The following is a 16,049-nucleotide window of genomic DNA, read 5'->3' on the forward strand; positions in this document are numbered from 1 at the left end:
AAAGACTCGAAGCCACAATTTTTTTTCCTTTTTCTGATAGAAATTAAGAAGAAATAAAGTTAAGGAAAAAATACAGCGTGTACACTTTAATCAGTAGAGCAACAGGATACTATTACTTACATATTTTGAAAAAAATCTATTTTCACTTGCAAATTTAGCACCTGAACTCTTTCTACAGAATCATGCAAATTGCGGTCTTGCTGAAAAGAAGCAAGCAAGCCTTTGCTGAAAATGATATTATCTGGATGGCATCATGCTCTATTGCTCCAGTACCTTTGTACGTCGATTAGCACTAGGAAGTTACCAATCCTGTGTTACTAATGCACCATCATCAGATTCTTGCTTTGAAGCTAGATGTTGGCTCTTCTCCTCGGCAGACGTATTTCACCAGTATTCTCACCATGCACTTCTTGAATGGAGTAACTTAGTCTACTATACTGTGTATGTTAAGCAAATTTAATAATTTTTAAAGTCATCAAATAAGTAACAGAGAAAATAACAGGCAATTTACAGTTATTTGCAAACCTACATATTTTGACTGTTTATATACAGTCAAAGAATCTAATGGCTTTAGAGTCTTGACCCAGGCCCACGGATGAGCAAGTAGAGCAACAGCGGAGACCAGCTTTCTTTTTCCGAAACTGTAACAATTTGCCTTGTTTCTGACAAGAAAGGTTATGCTTTATTATGTGCACTGCATTTCTAAGATTTACTCGTCCCTGATGCAATGGGAGCTTTTCATTCTCCCAAGTCACTCATATATGATGGTGTTTGTCATTTGGCTGCCGGCAGTTTAACTTAGCCTGCTTCGGCTCTCTGGGCTGTCACGGACCCACACCAGACACCCAGAATAACACTCGTGCATTTCTTGCCCTCAGCTCGACCATCTCCTTCATCCCCACCAGGCTGGTGCTCTTTCTTTCTTTGTGGAGGCTTGACTCCATCCTCTATTACTTACTCTTTCTCCTCTCCTTCCCTTGTCGCCCCCTATCAGACACTTCATCTCTGAGTGTTTTATTGCGTTGTGTCCTTGTTGAGGAGGACCTTTGGGCCTGCTCCAGACATTCCTCCCCCCACAAAAAAATTAAAAATATAGAGCGTGCACCCCCCCCAAATCCCACACCCGATGCTCGCCTTGCTCTCTGCTCAGAAAATATGGAGCATGGCTGTCTGCTTTTTCACTTGCTCCCCCGTTCTTTCGCTCACCTTTGAGTGTCCTCTCCCTTTTTTAATCTTCTTCTTTTGTCTTTTTCTCCTTCAGTGCTGGCAGTCATCATGTTTTTATGGAGACAGTGTTGCAAGGGTGCATGACAAGTGAAGCCGACCAGCTCCACTCTTCCTCCTCCTCCCAATCCAGGCCTCTCTCTTTAGATCAGTGACAGTCTCTTGCCTCTCCAGAAAGTACATTTCATTCTCAGCCATGTCCCTCATGTCTTTAGTATTCCTGGTTTATCAGAGCTCTCTGTTTCCCCGCTTTCTGTCCAAAATCCGTACCCTGGCCTTTCTCTTCGAATCTTATTAGGAAAAATCTTCCCTTTCCTATGACTTAAGCTAGCGAATGCATGATGAGAGCTATTTTTTTGTGCAAAGTGTTAAGAGTTAAGATTAAAGATTTGATTGAGGTCCAGTTAATGATTGTTACCCAGTTTCATAGCTTTCCAATAAATCAAGGTCTATGGTAAAAAAAAGTAAAATGTTTATTCAGACATTAATAATGAAGCAATTCTATTTTCTAATAATAAACTAGAGTGATCATGATCATTGTAGCCAAAACATACTTGTATAATCTGCTCACAATTTAAACTTCCAAAGCAAATAAAGGGGGAAAAAAGTAGTTAAAACCCAATTGCCAAAAGTACTGAAGGATTGTATTTATTTTTCACACATTTGTTTTAAATTGATAATGCAGACATGTAGATTAAAGACAGACAATGGATACTTTATCCTTCCTCTTGTAATTTTTGAAAAGCGGATTTCCTTCCTCATTTTTGAATTTGAAAGCCTGCATTGTTTACATTAATGCTTACTCACTCTCAGTCATCATCTTTGCTGCCAAACGCCGTGCTACCACCACCTGTTGATCAGATATGTGATATAAAAAGACATGAAATAGTAAAAAGCTCATCCCATTTTCTCAGAACCATGGGCCCTGACTGTTAGATTCAGTTTACGTTCTGAACGTAATGTTTAAGGAGCATGTCAAGAGTAGGGTACGTGCTGTTTGTGCCCTCTGCAGGGCCAAGAGAACTATGAAATCTCAGCTGTTACTAATGTGGACAATAGGTTTAAGTGCTGGAGTAACTATCCAATAGGGCACAGGAAGCAAGCTGCCACTGTGTGAACTCCTGGTCCTTCCTCCTGCCACCTGCAACAGCTGCTGAGGTTAATGTGTGTGCAGGTCGGAGATGAAGTAATGGAGTGTGTGTCAGCACACAGAGGTAAACCTGTTAGGGGTCTTTATTCCCTCCAGGGACAGGTTCATTGTGTTGCTTAGCTCGATGCCTTCACATGAAAAGAAAATGAATGGAAAAGTTTTGCAGAAAGTGCTCGTGTGTCACGCATCGCATTTAAAGAAGAGTCGGGCTGGTGAAGGGGTTTTGTATCCATGACAACAAGGAAAAGCAAGAGCAGCAAATGGGAGCGGGTTCTTTACATTACACATTTCTATCCGAGGCTGGAGAATTTCATACGTGTCTTGTCTGTGAGGGCATATACGATCACCCCTCTCTTAAATGTAACACACACTCTAACCTGATCAGCTGCCCACCAGGCAAGATAAATGAGAGATATAATGTTCCCACAAAGATGGATGCAGGTGTGTGAGGCTATGCTGAAGAAAGCGAGAGGGCTGAGAAGGGACAGCTGCAGTCCTGCCATGGAATCCATAAAATCTGACACCTAGTCCAGCATCGTGACTACCCATGATTCCTCTTTGCAGCAGTATTAATAAACCTGGCTGCGTTCTCACTGCAAGCTCTCGACATGAGTTACACCCCAGTGAGTTGCAGGAACGTGTACCTCACTGCGAGGCGTCACCTTTCCATCTGCTTCTGTATACGTGCGTGTTTGCATATGCGCCTGCAACTGATAAAACGTTCCCTCCCCTACGTCCTCTACCTGATATTGTGAAGTCATGTAATACTTTATTGATCAGTCTGTTGCCATGACCCATGACACTTCCCCCAGAGTTAACTGCAGCTGTGTCCCCTGAGCTTGCCGTGATTGCTCAGGGTGAAGGCTGGGCACACTGCATTTCTTTTTTTGAAGCCACTGACAATAAATAATAGTGGACGAGGTGAAAGTGACATCTACCGCTGGTTTCTAAGTGGTCGTTTTAAAGGCATCAGAAGAAAAGCGGAGTGAGTAAACCAAAGTAGAGCTTAGTTTGGGGGCTTGGAATGATTTAATATTCCATTTATTAGTCAAGGTATCAGATAGTTGTCCAAAATACCAATCTGAGGGACTACAGAACCCAAGGTTACCTCTTACACCTTATGTAAAGAATTGTGGTGTTATTGAGCAGCCCTGTCACAGAGAAATTACATTCCTAGATAACTAAATTATTTTCTTAGACACAGTTTTTGTGGCATCGTAATCACTGGCTGGATTTTTTTCACTTTCTCATCTATGGTCACGAGCTCTGGGTAGAGACCGAAAGTAAGAGATTGTGGATACAAGCGGCAGAAATTAGTTTCCTTTAAAGAATGTAGAAAGGAGTTCAGTCATTTGAGAGAGTAGAGCTACTACCCCTCTATTGCATGTCCCACTGGAAGGAGGCCCCGGGGCAGACCCAGGACACGCTGGAGAGATTACATCTCTTGACTGACCTGGGAATGCCTCTGTGTTCCCCTGGATATGATGGAGGAGGTGGCTGGGGAGAGGGAAGTCTGGGATTTTCCATGTAGGCTGCAGGCCCTGAATAAGTGGAAGATGGATGGATGGATTTCACCTGCAATAAATGAAGCTCCATATTTATGACCTGCATCCGCAGGAGGGCGTTGGGGTCAATGATAAGCACAACTTTAATACATCAGAGACTGGTGTTCCATTCAAACTACAATCTTTGGCTAAGCTTGGAGAAGGATTTCAATTTTATGTAAATAAGTGTTGTGTAACCATACAACTGAATATTGTACAAGACAAAATAATCAAAGTTCTCCAGGGAAGGAAACAGTAAACAACGTGTTTGTTATATGCCAAATACGTTATTAGCAAAAATGCTTTTTCTTTTTAGGATACAGTGTTGTAGAAGCAATGGTGCTATCTGCAAATATAAATTTGTCTTATCTTGGAAGAAATTTTACAGATTATTTTATAAAAGTGATTCAGACAATGAAGACGATGTGTGTTATGAAGTTATTATTAAGTTTTTTTCTCAAGGTGTAAAGTGTGTAGTCCATAATCGAAATCATGGGAAGTGAGTGAATCTACACAATATCCTGGAACAGAAATATGAGATACACAAGAAAAACTACTACAAACATAAGGCAGAGGTCAAAACCCTAGAAGTTCCAGTTGTCTTCCCCATTTCTGCTGAAAAAGAATAATAGTGTCCAAGTTTTCCATATTCACACACTCTGAGATCGGAAATTTCCATGTGGAAATAGAAGGAGACTGGATCAGGGGAATCTTCCCAAGCAGATTCTTTCATTCCCACAGATCTTGCAACCAGATGGTGTGCATGAGATTTACTTTTGGGGCAGTTTGGTGATGTTCCCATTCTGTACTTACTTTAGATGTGTGGATATGATGCAAAATCTCTTTCTACACATTATTGCACACCAGGATGTTCTTAGGTTCAAGCTTAACATCTCATAATTTGGATATAAAGTGTTTTTGTTATACTTAAGGAAAAAATGTAACAGAGGTGAGTCACCCGGGATTCCCACTGAGCGAAACTGATGAGTTTTAAAAGCAGTGATTAAAACAAAGTTCAGGATTTTTTCAAATCATTTGCGCTGATATATTTGTTTCTGATCAATTTAAACCTGTAGCACCAAGTGTGTTATATTTGATACATGAGTTTTTGAGATCTCGACATCATCAGTGGGATTTTTTTAACTCGAACTCTCTGATGTTTTGCTGTTGTTGTTGTTGTTGTTGTTTAGGATGAAAAAACAGTTTAAAAAATTATATACAAATTTAAACTCATATATGCAAATTGATGTTTTTTTTCTTAGTAAGGATGTTCATCCATTCTGTTGTCCTTTTTTCTACCCCTCACCCCCAACTGCTCTTGGCTGCCCCTTTTTTTCTTCCTGTTATAAGAGAGTTTTTCCTTCCCACTGTCACCAAGTGCTTGCTCATAGGGGGTCCTCTAATTGCTGGGGTCTGCTCTTTACCTTATAGTACATCAACTCTTGTTGGTGACTTGGTGCTTTATAAATACATTGGACTTAAATAGAATGGGAACTGAATTGAACTGATTTAAAATAGAATGACCTGAACTGGCTTTACAGGGCTAAGTTCCACCAGAGGTCCAAATGACTGAACTAAATCTACAATGCATTATTAAACTAGAAACTCAAAAACATTTTCTTTTTTTCATTAAAGATTATTGTATTATTTCTAAATCACCACGCAAGTCCCTTGGCAGTACTGTAGATACAGAGTGCATATTTGTGTGTGAATGTTATGCCCCTTTTAAAACATTAGTTGTATAAACACTGAAATCAATTTCTCTCTACAAACAACCGCTGCCTCTAGTGTGATCACACCCTTCATGAACTGCTCAAGGACACTTAAGAAGGGAGGGTGTTTGCCAGAGCGGGGGCTTGACTTTGGGTTCTCAGGATGAATGACTGTCTCTCACATACAAGGCCAACCCTTCCCCTCACACTGAGTGAACATAACAGGGAGTACATCACATCTTCAGTATTGGTAAATTTGGCCAAATTGCTTTCTCCCTCCTCCTGAATCGACTGTGCACTGTTTAAACTGGGAGTCACTTTGACGCATGTATTATTCAAACAACATCTGGCACCACTGCACGAACTCTGATGCGTTTTCCCTTAAACAACTCCCACTCAAAGCTCATCTGGCTAAAGTTTGTCCAGCAAATTTGCAAGCGGCCAATTAGAGACTTTCAGTTTTGTTTGATTTTGTATAAGATTGATGTCTGACTCAAGCAGGTCAGTCACAATTTCTTTGTTTATCAAGGCTTTTGCTCTTTGGGATGATTACTAGTAGGTCAAGTATAGTTTGATCTCTTTTTAGGGATGAAAAGAATGAAAGTAAGATGAGGGTAAGAGGAAGACCAGTCATGTAGGCCTGCTGGGTGTGGAGTATTAAATCTGATGTGAGCTTGTCAGATTGGCAAGAAATCACTGACAAATGTGTTTACTGGCTTTTTTTCTGTGATTGCTGGGGAAAAGCAATAATCAGGACTATAATGAGTAAGGCCCATAATCCCTGTGCTTGGTGACAGAAACCAGGCCTGCTTAATTAAGGCACTGATTTCCCACAGGGCACCGGGCCTTTTTTTCACCCCCCTTGTCCTCGCCCTGACTTTATAGGCTTCGCTTTATTTGGTATTTTGTGCGGAGATGTCTCCAAGATCTGTCGAAGGAAAAGAGATTGGTTTTGGAATATTTGGTTTTTACTGATCTTTTATGACATGTTTGCTTTTACCTCTAGCAATATTCAAATGATGTTTACTACAAAAACTTTTTAGGAAGTGAACTTCTCACAATCCTACAACCAACAAGGGCTGCTCCACTGAAGTAGAAGTAATGGGTTCTGTTTAAAAACCCTGCTCGAGTCCCTTCGTGCATGCTGTGTAAAAGCAGCCTTGCGTGAGGGTGAAAAAGCAACTCAGTCGATGGAAACAGAGGAAAGACATTTTGGACACACTGTCTTTAGTTTAAACCAGAAAGACAGCAGGTTGGTGTTAGCAGGTATTTTATAGAGAAGGACGACCCTGGAAAAAAAAAGGGTCACATTTAATTGCAATGCTTTCAGCTGCCTGAGTACCCGAGTCTTTCCAAAGATTTTCTCAAAAAGAGAGAACTTTGCTGAAAAGCTGAGCAATAATCTGAGGGTCAGTCTGCACCAACAGACAAGCAAAAAGTCAAACTGGAGATTGGATATCACACATCTCACATATCACCTCCTCTGATGTGTTACTCCACCACAGTGGCTTCACACTCTGAGCGGTTGTATTATTTAGTGTTTGTGGAACCGAAGCCAGCGAGGAGACCAAAACAGTAAATCTGCTGTCGAAGAAGAGGCATCTGAAAATGGAGAGGAGGTGGCAGCTAAAGCAAATTTCAGCCGCAGTGTGGATTTTGGCCACAGAACAGAGGGAGAAAGAGGCACTCTGTATCAGCCTCTCCATCTCTTCTCCCTCTCTCTCTTTGGCTCCCTGCACCACCTCCACTTTCATGTCTCATTCCCTTTACTTTTTTCTCCTCCCCCCCCTCCATCCCTCTTTTTTTCCTCTTCTCCATCTGCTTTGGACTTGGGGAACACAGAGACTGCTGGCCGCCCGGCAGCCCAGTGCAGCGGAGGTGTGAACCCTCTAATCGTCTGTCATTACCCACTGGCACTTCCCACACTAATACTCAACTTAAGGGCGTCATGTCTAGTATGTTAGCATCAATAAATCATTATCACATTAATTCTGACACATTAGGGTAATTCACTTTAACAAATGAGGACACTGGTGCGAAGACTGACATCATTTTTACTCTGCTGTACTTTCCTGCATGATGTGTTTCTTATTTCATAACAAAGAATGCATATTCAATGACACAGAACTGAGCAGATTCAACTTTATGTTATTTTTGCTGAATTTCATACTTGAGCTTTATGACTTATTATTTTTTCCACATTTTAGAGCAAACACAATTTCCATAGAAGTAGAACAGTAAAGGGATGCAGTAAGGGGGTACAAGGATCAAAGCCACTTGCTACAGATAGCATCATTGAAGGATTAGTTTGGCATCATAGGTAATATACTTAATGACTGTCTTGCTTACTTGCCTTTCTACTGTAAGTACAGTGCAGAACCACAATCTGTTGAGAGTTACAGGAAGTACAGAAACTTTGTTTCCTGAGTCATAAGTTCTATCCTGCTCTAGCCTCGCAGCTCGCAGTCATGTACCAAAAGTAGAGCCTTTCTGACTGACATTAAACTGCTTATTAATATTTACTTAATTTTTTCCCCCACCATATACATAAACCTTCAGATCCTGCTCATCAGTAAATTTGCCTTCTCTATAATATTTAAGTGCTCTGCCAGTATGAAAATGCCAATCGGATGCTTTCTAGATGGTGGATTAATATATCTGATTGTATGTTTCTGTGTTCGTATGATCTCTTCAGCGCTCGCTAAAAAGCAGCCAAGAATTATGACAGAACCTCCACCGTGTTTTAGAGATGGCTGTACACAGTTGTATCTCTCTCCTGCATATTGACAATTTGGATTTCAAATTATTCATCACTCCATAAGTCCTGTTACCTGTGAATTTCAGCCCAGTTCTTGTGTAATTTGGCACTCCTCAGCCTTTTCTCCCTTTTCTCCTTCCTTAAAAAAGGCTTCTTGACAGCCATGCTTCCACTGAGACCATTTCAGTGAACAGTATATGGATCAACTAAAGGGCCAGATGCAACTGTCAGGTCCTGTGTCAGGTCTTTGCTGGATTTTTTCCCCATCGAGGACATACCTTTCAGATACTGTTCTGAAACTCATCTACTCTAGATAGTTTTTTTTTTTTTTTCAGGACTGCCACTGTTTTTTGTCCTCCACTTGACCAGTTTCATAATATTTTTGAAGCACACACTACACACCATGCAGAGATATACTGTATACTGAGATATACTGGCTGTTATCTCTTTAAGAATCACCTTGTTGGGGCAAAAATATTTGTTTATGCTTGTCAAGCTGTGTTACCTTTGTCATTTTTCATTGATTCAGTTAAACAAAAGGGACCAAATTATACATTTTTGCAGCAGGCTGCTGGTAACAAAGTGCCAAAAGATAACATTTAAAATTGTTTCTTTGACTGTAATATACAGGCACAATACTGGTGCATCACTTGAGTTAGGTGCCTTTTTTATGCTTGAATGATTCATAGGTCAGTATTGAGTGGCTTAACAAAAAAACATTCCTCTGAAAATGATCATGTACAAGGACTGGAATGAAAATGAGTGAAAAGGCCGACAATGTCCAAAGAAAAAATGCTTCAAAAAGCCTGAAGAACTACCGCTCAAGATCACAACCTCCTAAAACCTGAGCTCTTTCATGGCATGCATTTTTAATGTCTCTTTGCTCTTTGGACTGATTGGGACCTGATGAATGTAAAAACAAAGATTAATTTAATTATTTTTAACCTGATTTTGTATTTTCTGAGAACAATGAGATCCACATGAGGACATTTGCTTTAAATTTCGATAGAACAGTGACAGTATAATGTCCTCGTATAATCAGTATAATTATAATCAGGCACTTGTAGAGCAAAATTTAGTATTTTGGTCTAGACAACCCAAAATGTGATGTCCACACATGTGGACGCCAGGTCCTAGGAGGTTAAAAAAGTCCGGCTCCTTAGCAGCAAAATAGAAAGAAATGAGGGGTGGCTCAAGACTGCTGCACACTACTGTATATTAAGCTATAGCATCCTGTGCTAATGTGTAAAGCCACCATCTGCCACCTTTGTCCCTGTGTTATCACTATTAGCCTGTTTTTATAACTAAAGGTAGAATAACATCCACTATTTACTTCCATGTCATGCAGCTTCATTTGAAGCCATGTACCATTTTCTCATGTCATTTAATATATTTAACAGATGGAATTGTTGTTTCTTGGTATTTTGCACACATATTTCTCTGTTACATGTCAGTAAATATAGTAAATTACTAATATGAAATTGCATATCAACACTATGCATTTGTCTTTGTACTTCTGCTGCTTTTTTTCTCCTTTGTAATGTGCATGTCAAGCTAACTGCATAAAGATTGACTAAAGATAAGTGTTTAGATAATCACATCTCAACTGGTTCATGAAAATACCTGTTACACCTCCGAAAAACTAATATCACAGCAGCTCATACTCAAAAAATGTATCAAAAAACTATAAATAAAACCAGAGCAGCAGAAGCTTACAGTACTTTGTGTGTCTGTGTATACTGTATCACTTTATCAAACCCTCTGTGTCTTTTATGTCAACACATCAATCCAAAGCTTTGCTGTTACACCACTCCCTGTAGATAAAGGCGATATTAAAACTTCTCTTTAAACACTCTGGTTTGCGTCAGTGTGCACAGCAGATGTTTGACAATGCACTCACACAAACTGTATCAACCTGCCTGAATGAACGAATTATTGACAATTTTCACAGACAAATCTCATGTCATGCACAGTGTCTAACAAATTTATTAAACCCCACCCAGTTTAAGGTTTATGCCACAGCTGTCCTACAGTATTGGTAATTACCAAAATAATGTTTAACCTACTAGTGTGTACTAGTCTTTTAATCTGAATGACATTTTTAATGCTATCCATGAATTTTCAAATTTACCATTTTGCAAAAAATGCATATAAAAATAGTCGAGTGTGTTATTATTATTTTTTATTATGATGCCAAATTACTTACCAAAATTAATTGTTTGTGTGAGTCATTTTAGTGGCTGAATGTTATGTATGATTCATTTCTGACTTGTTCAGAACTAAAAATAATGGTATTTATTTTGCAAATAACAAAACCGAATTAATGTTGTTATAACCAAATTTTGAGCCGGCCCTCTGGACATGACTGAGTTTTTGACAGATTTCCAAAACATTTGTTGTCTTGTTTTAACGACAGATGTTTACATAAATTTGTTAAGCACTGTATAGGTTTGTGCGTGATTATATTTAGCCTGTCGGCAGTTATGATTGCGATGCTTTGTGAAGTGTGTGCCATGGGTGTGAATATTACTCTAAATTAGAAAAAGGGAACACTGCAGGACACAGATATTTTCTTTTCCTTTTTTTTGCCACCAGTCATATACAAACTTATAATAAGGACTTATTGTATGGACTCCTTTTCTATTATCTCTTATCTTCTCACCCTTCCTCTTCTTTTTCTCACTTGCTCACTGTGTCTCGCTTACGCACAAGGTGTCCTTTGGCGGTGGTGCGTGACACACTAGGTTGTGGCATTAGTGAGACAGGGCTGTCACTTCTAACTTGTCAACATAAAGCATTACTGATGTGAAGGTGTGTGTTTAAAACCAAACCACAGTCTTTTACAATAAAAAACAAATCGTTTTTAGTTTTTTAAACCAGCAGTTGAGAAAAGTGTATAACTTCGCAGAGGAGTGAACCATAGTCCATAGCTGCCCCTTTACCTTCGTCCTATGCTATTACCATCCCTGCAAACTCTAATACAGGGGGCGCTACTTCTTGAGCCTCAACCAATGAGCCTCAACATTTGCCATTTAAAAGTTGCAGCAATCCTATAGGCCAAAACATAGATAAAACACTCCCACCAGACGAGCCTGGGCATATGAACACATGTTCTGAAATGAACCCCATTCTTCCAGGTGAAAGTCCGCTACTTAACCCACCGCACTACAAAGTCTTTCTTTCTTCATGTTCTTTCCTCTTTGTACTAATTTATGCTGAAGGATATATTATGGTTTGTACTGATCTTGTCTAAACAGGCTTGTGATTGGATAAAATCTCCTTTCATTGCCTAGATCAGGGGTCTCCAACTCCAGGCCTCAAGTGCCGGTGTCCTGCAGGTTTTGGGTCTCCACACCTGAATCAAATGATTAGTTCATTACCAGGCCTCTGGAGAACTTCAAGACATGTTGAGGCCATTTGAATTTAGCCATTTGAATCAGCTGTGTTGGATCAAGGACACATCTAAAAACTGCAGGACACTGGCCCTTCGAGGCCTGGAGTTAGAGACCCCTGGCCTAGATTTTTAAAAGCCTAAAACCAGAGCCTATTGGGTTTGCAGGAGTGTAGTATCCAATATGCAGAAAGGTTATTATTGACTTCAGTTGAAGAGGCTCCAAAAGCATGATGCTTACTCTGTTATCAACACAAACAAAAAGAAATTAATTTTGTGATCTCATTTACTCATTTGCCTGCTAAATGTGACTCATTCTTTGAGAAGTTATTCAATAACACTAATATGGTCATTTATTATTAGAAGATCATTTTCATTGGCATCAGTCCCTTGTCAGGTTGGTCAAACTCATGGAAAATTAAATATGATTTTTTTTTTCCAGATGATTTTCTACTATATTAGGTTTAAGCAGTGCAGAAATCCAATAACTTTAAGATTATTGTGTCTAATGTGACTCTTTTAGGTTTAAGGCATAAAAAAATTCACTTGTCTAATTACTTGTTGCCTATTTCTAAATTAACCTAAGGATCTAAGAGCAAGGATAGCATCTTGGCTTGAAAACTGTAGTAAGTGCGTAGAGAAAGTTGGGAATCTGGGTCCTGTAGCTCATTTTTACTCAGCGTCATTAACTATGTAGCTGTTTTGGGGTTTTTGCATGTGGGATTAGATTAATCGAGAGGCTGCATTTGTAGCTTCGCTGTGAATGTCAGGCCAGATTACCGTTGCCTACAGCAGCCAGGCCGTGTGTGTGTGTGTGTGTGTGTTTGCCGTGTTCCACTTGCTCATCAGACTCCAGGTCTTTCTTCTTTCAGTCCTGATGACAACTGAGGCGCTTTTCACAGCACTGGAGACGTCTCACCTGCTGATCTAATGTGAAAGGAGAGGGGGAAAGACAAACATGGATCTTCTTTGTGCTAACAGGTTGAAACTGTAGGCTCACACCCCGCAGCAATTCAAATTCAGATCTAGAAAATACCCCGGGCAGAGACAGGAATTTGGCTATACATTACAGCAAGGTTACTTATGCATTTTCATTCCTCTCGAGATGCTCGGATTAGGAGTTTTATATGCGTGGCATGTGTGCAGCATGCTGGTTTGTGCGGCAGACTTCTGTGCGTGTCAGTGCTTTGACTGACACAAGCGGCGCTACATGTCATGGTGCTGGAAGTACATCAGCGGGATTTTGGGAGAGGGAGCTGCTTTTTGACTTGATACATGAGCAGCTATCCATAATGAATGCTTCCCTGCTACTTATCTTATTAGCTGAACCCCTGCTCTCCAAGTACTTTCCCTAAATAACATGCGGAAAATTGTGTTTTTTGGCCGATCAAGACGAAAAGCGTCTTCCTGTGAAGATGTCAGACGCATAATGAAGTGTGTCATCCCTATCTGAGGGGCGGCAGCGTCGCCGTTGAGTATTGTTGACCTGTCTGTGCTTGCAGGGAATGCTTTCAAGGCCTTGATGTAGTGAATGCAGCAAGACTTGAATTTGCTTATATTTTCCAGCACCAGACAATGTGCGATGAGCTGTTTTCGTGAATCCCGTTGAATCCAACAGAGCTTTTCCTCGAGGAGCTTCGTGCTGCGATATGGCAAGTCACTGAGGCATCTGGGTACCTACTGACCACTTAATTGCCTGCGCTTGTCGATAACTCTTTATAAAGATCAATTAGGGCGATCAGTGGTGAGAACGCTGCTGGGGCTGAGGTGCCATATTGAGCTTTTTCTGTGTGATGAAGTCACAAGCAGTCCTTTTCCAGAGAAGGAGCCTGAGCCCTCCAGACATTCCACTTCATTAAAGGGGTGTTCTCCCCAAACCGGAGCAGTGAACTCAGCAACGAGCTGCTTCTCTCTTTCCTCTGCCACGTCTGTGCCTCGAGAGGTGGCCGAGCTCTCGCTGTGTCCAGCCGGCCATCTCGTTTAAAGGGGTTCTGACTGAAACACCTAGCCGCAAAAATCAATTTAGGTAGTAGTGGCAGTTTTTTTCATTTATCCTTCATTCACCTTCTTGCCCTTGCGAAATGTTCGTTTACACATTTTACAACCCGAGTGATTACACGCTGCTGTTTTCAGTTCATTGTGCTCTTTTTATCTGCCCTGCCGTGGAGTGCTTCTCAACGTCCCCCACCTCCCTCGTACTCGTTCCACTTGTGTCTGGCGACGTGATAAATGTGGTTGTCATGACACCCGTTGTAGCCAATGAGCTCACTGAAACCAGTGTGTGTGTCATGTCCAGCTGCTGACAGACAGGCTGGTCCAAAGCAAGCTGACCTTCCACCTCCTAACCTTTCTTCCATGCTGATTATTAATCCTACTTACAGCACACTTCCTGTGTCCCTCCATCACAAATTAACCTTTTTCTTCTTCTCTTTCCCCTCTCTCTCCTTTTCTGTCCTTTTTTCTCTCACGCCCCCCCCTTCCTCCTCCCCTCCTCCCTCTTGCAGCAAATTTGTTCACGTGAAAATAATTGATGATGAGGAGTATGAGAAAAACAAGAACTTCTTCCTGGAGCTGGCCGAACCTCGCATGGTAGACATGAGTCTGCAAAAAGGTGCAGTACTGTCTCTATTTATTTATTTTTTAACCACTTCCCTTCTTTCCCTCAGTTTCTTCTTGCTATCTTCTTACATTGTCATTGTATTATATCTCACTGTTTATAGCCTCCCTGCTTATCTGTCCTCTTGCTTCACCTACTCTTTCATTACACTACTCTACGACATTGGCGCCCTATTCACCTCACGACACCCTCCTTTTATTTTACGCCCATTCTCAGCTATTCTTTCAAAAAAATAAATAAATAAAAACAGCTGCAAAATCACACCATCGCTATTGTAATGACAGTCTCCCCAGACAGCATCATCATCTGCATAAAAAGAGAACAGGGAGTCTAGGAGCTGCTTTCATTTACCTTCTCAAAGGAGCAAGTAGCCATTATTATGCAAAGACACGTTTTACTAGTAGCTATTTTTAACCATATTCTTGCTTGAGTGAAAAATGCAAGCATGCCGTTGTTGGTGAAATTACGTTGCCGGTTTTTGTTTTGCTGTGAGACAGAATAACTCACAGGAATCTTTGAATTTCATAGTTTACCTGAAACTATGTGAGCTTTAAACATTGTTTTTTATCATAGCATCTCATAATGAGGACATGTGCATCTCTTAGCTTCTTATATTTCTTCTCCTGTATAACAAGCATAACTTTTTTTTTTGCAACAAGGTGAATAAGAGAATAAAAGTAAGATAAAAGAATCCAAATCAGAGCAAGTTTTCGTCATAAGTTTTGTTTGTTGCCTTTTGTTGTTGATAATGTGTGCTGAAAGAAGCCAACAGGCATTTTCTTAAGTTTTGTGCACCGTTATCTAATGCAGTGTTATCTAACCATGCTCAAGGCCAGGCAACGGGAGAAGCTCACAAGCTGGTGCGGAGGGTGCAGAAACTAACACTTGGCTGTTCCCTCCAAACACTACAGCTCATTATGTTTACGTTATTGGGTCTGGCAGCACTGTCTGTGCGCCAGCTTCCCATGTTCTCAGAGTCATGATGAAGAGCAGCTACTACGCAGGTCTCCATGAGTGACAGCCGCGTCACTCTGCCGCTGCTCTGTGATGCTTCTTGTTTTTAAATTCCATTTCTGTGTTGTTGCAGGGGTTTTTTCCCCATACGCACACATGCAAGCTGTCTGTCAAGCATCTTGTTTTAAATTTGTAAGATTGCCTTTAAGCTTATCCCAATTGTGAATGTAATAGTAAAAATAAACTATAATTATATGTAGGGATGGGTACCGGTGTCCGGTGCCATGATGGCACCGGTTCTGACATAAACGGTAGTAACCAGACCGAAAAGCAGCGCACATTTCGGTGCTTTATTTCGGTGCTTTTTTTTTCCTGAGCTGTGATACACTTCTAGCCAATCATTTTACATTTCCGAGGATAGTAGGCGGGCCCAGGTACGTACGCTCTTTTAGAGCAGAGCTACAGATTAAAAATGTCCAAGGCGAAGCGGTCAAAAGTCTGGCTGTACTTCACAGCAAAATATGCAAACTCAGCAGCAACAAGTGCTTTAAGCTGATACTGTGATACTGTCAAAGGAGGTAACACCAAGAATCCAATGAAACAGCTGGCGACGCATAGCGTTTTTTTAAAAGCCCAGAAATGCGCCGTATTTGATAGCTTGCTGTGAGACCTCACACCGAGCGCATCTACTGTGGGTGG

The 16,049-nt window shown here is 40.7% G+C and overlaps 1 protein-coding gene across 4 annotated transcripts in view; it reads left to right on the forward strand.

The window, feature by feature from the left end:
* slc8a3 (solute carrier family 8 member 3) overlaps positions 1-16,049 on the forward strand; it is a 140,671-nt gene that overhangs the window by 74,650 nt on the left and 49,972 nt on the right. For all 4 annotated transcript variants that reach the window (XM_004539939.6, XM_004539941.6, XM_004539942.6 and 1 more), the window contains one exon: positions 14,284-14,390. In XM_004539939.6, the coding sequence (XP_004539996.2) occupies positions 14,284-14,390 (107 nt within the window). The remainder of the gene's footprint in view (positions 1-14,283; positions 14,391-16,049) is intronic.

This window comes from Maylandia zebra, linkage group LG19 (genome assembly GCF_041146795.1).
Source record: "Maylandia zebra isolate NMK-2024a linkage group LG19, Mzebra_GT3a, whole genome shotgun sequence".
NCBI classification, from domain to species: Eukaryota; Metazoa; Chordata; class Actinopteri; order Cichliformes; family Cichlidae; genus Maylandia; species Maylandia zebra.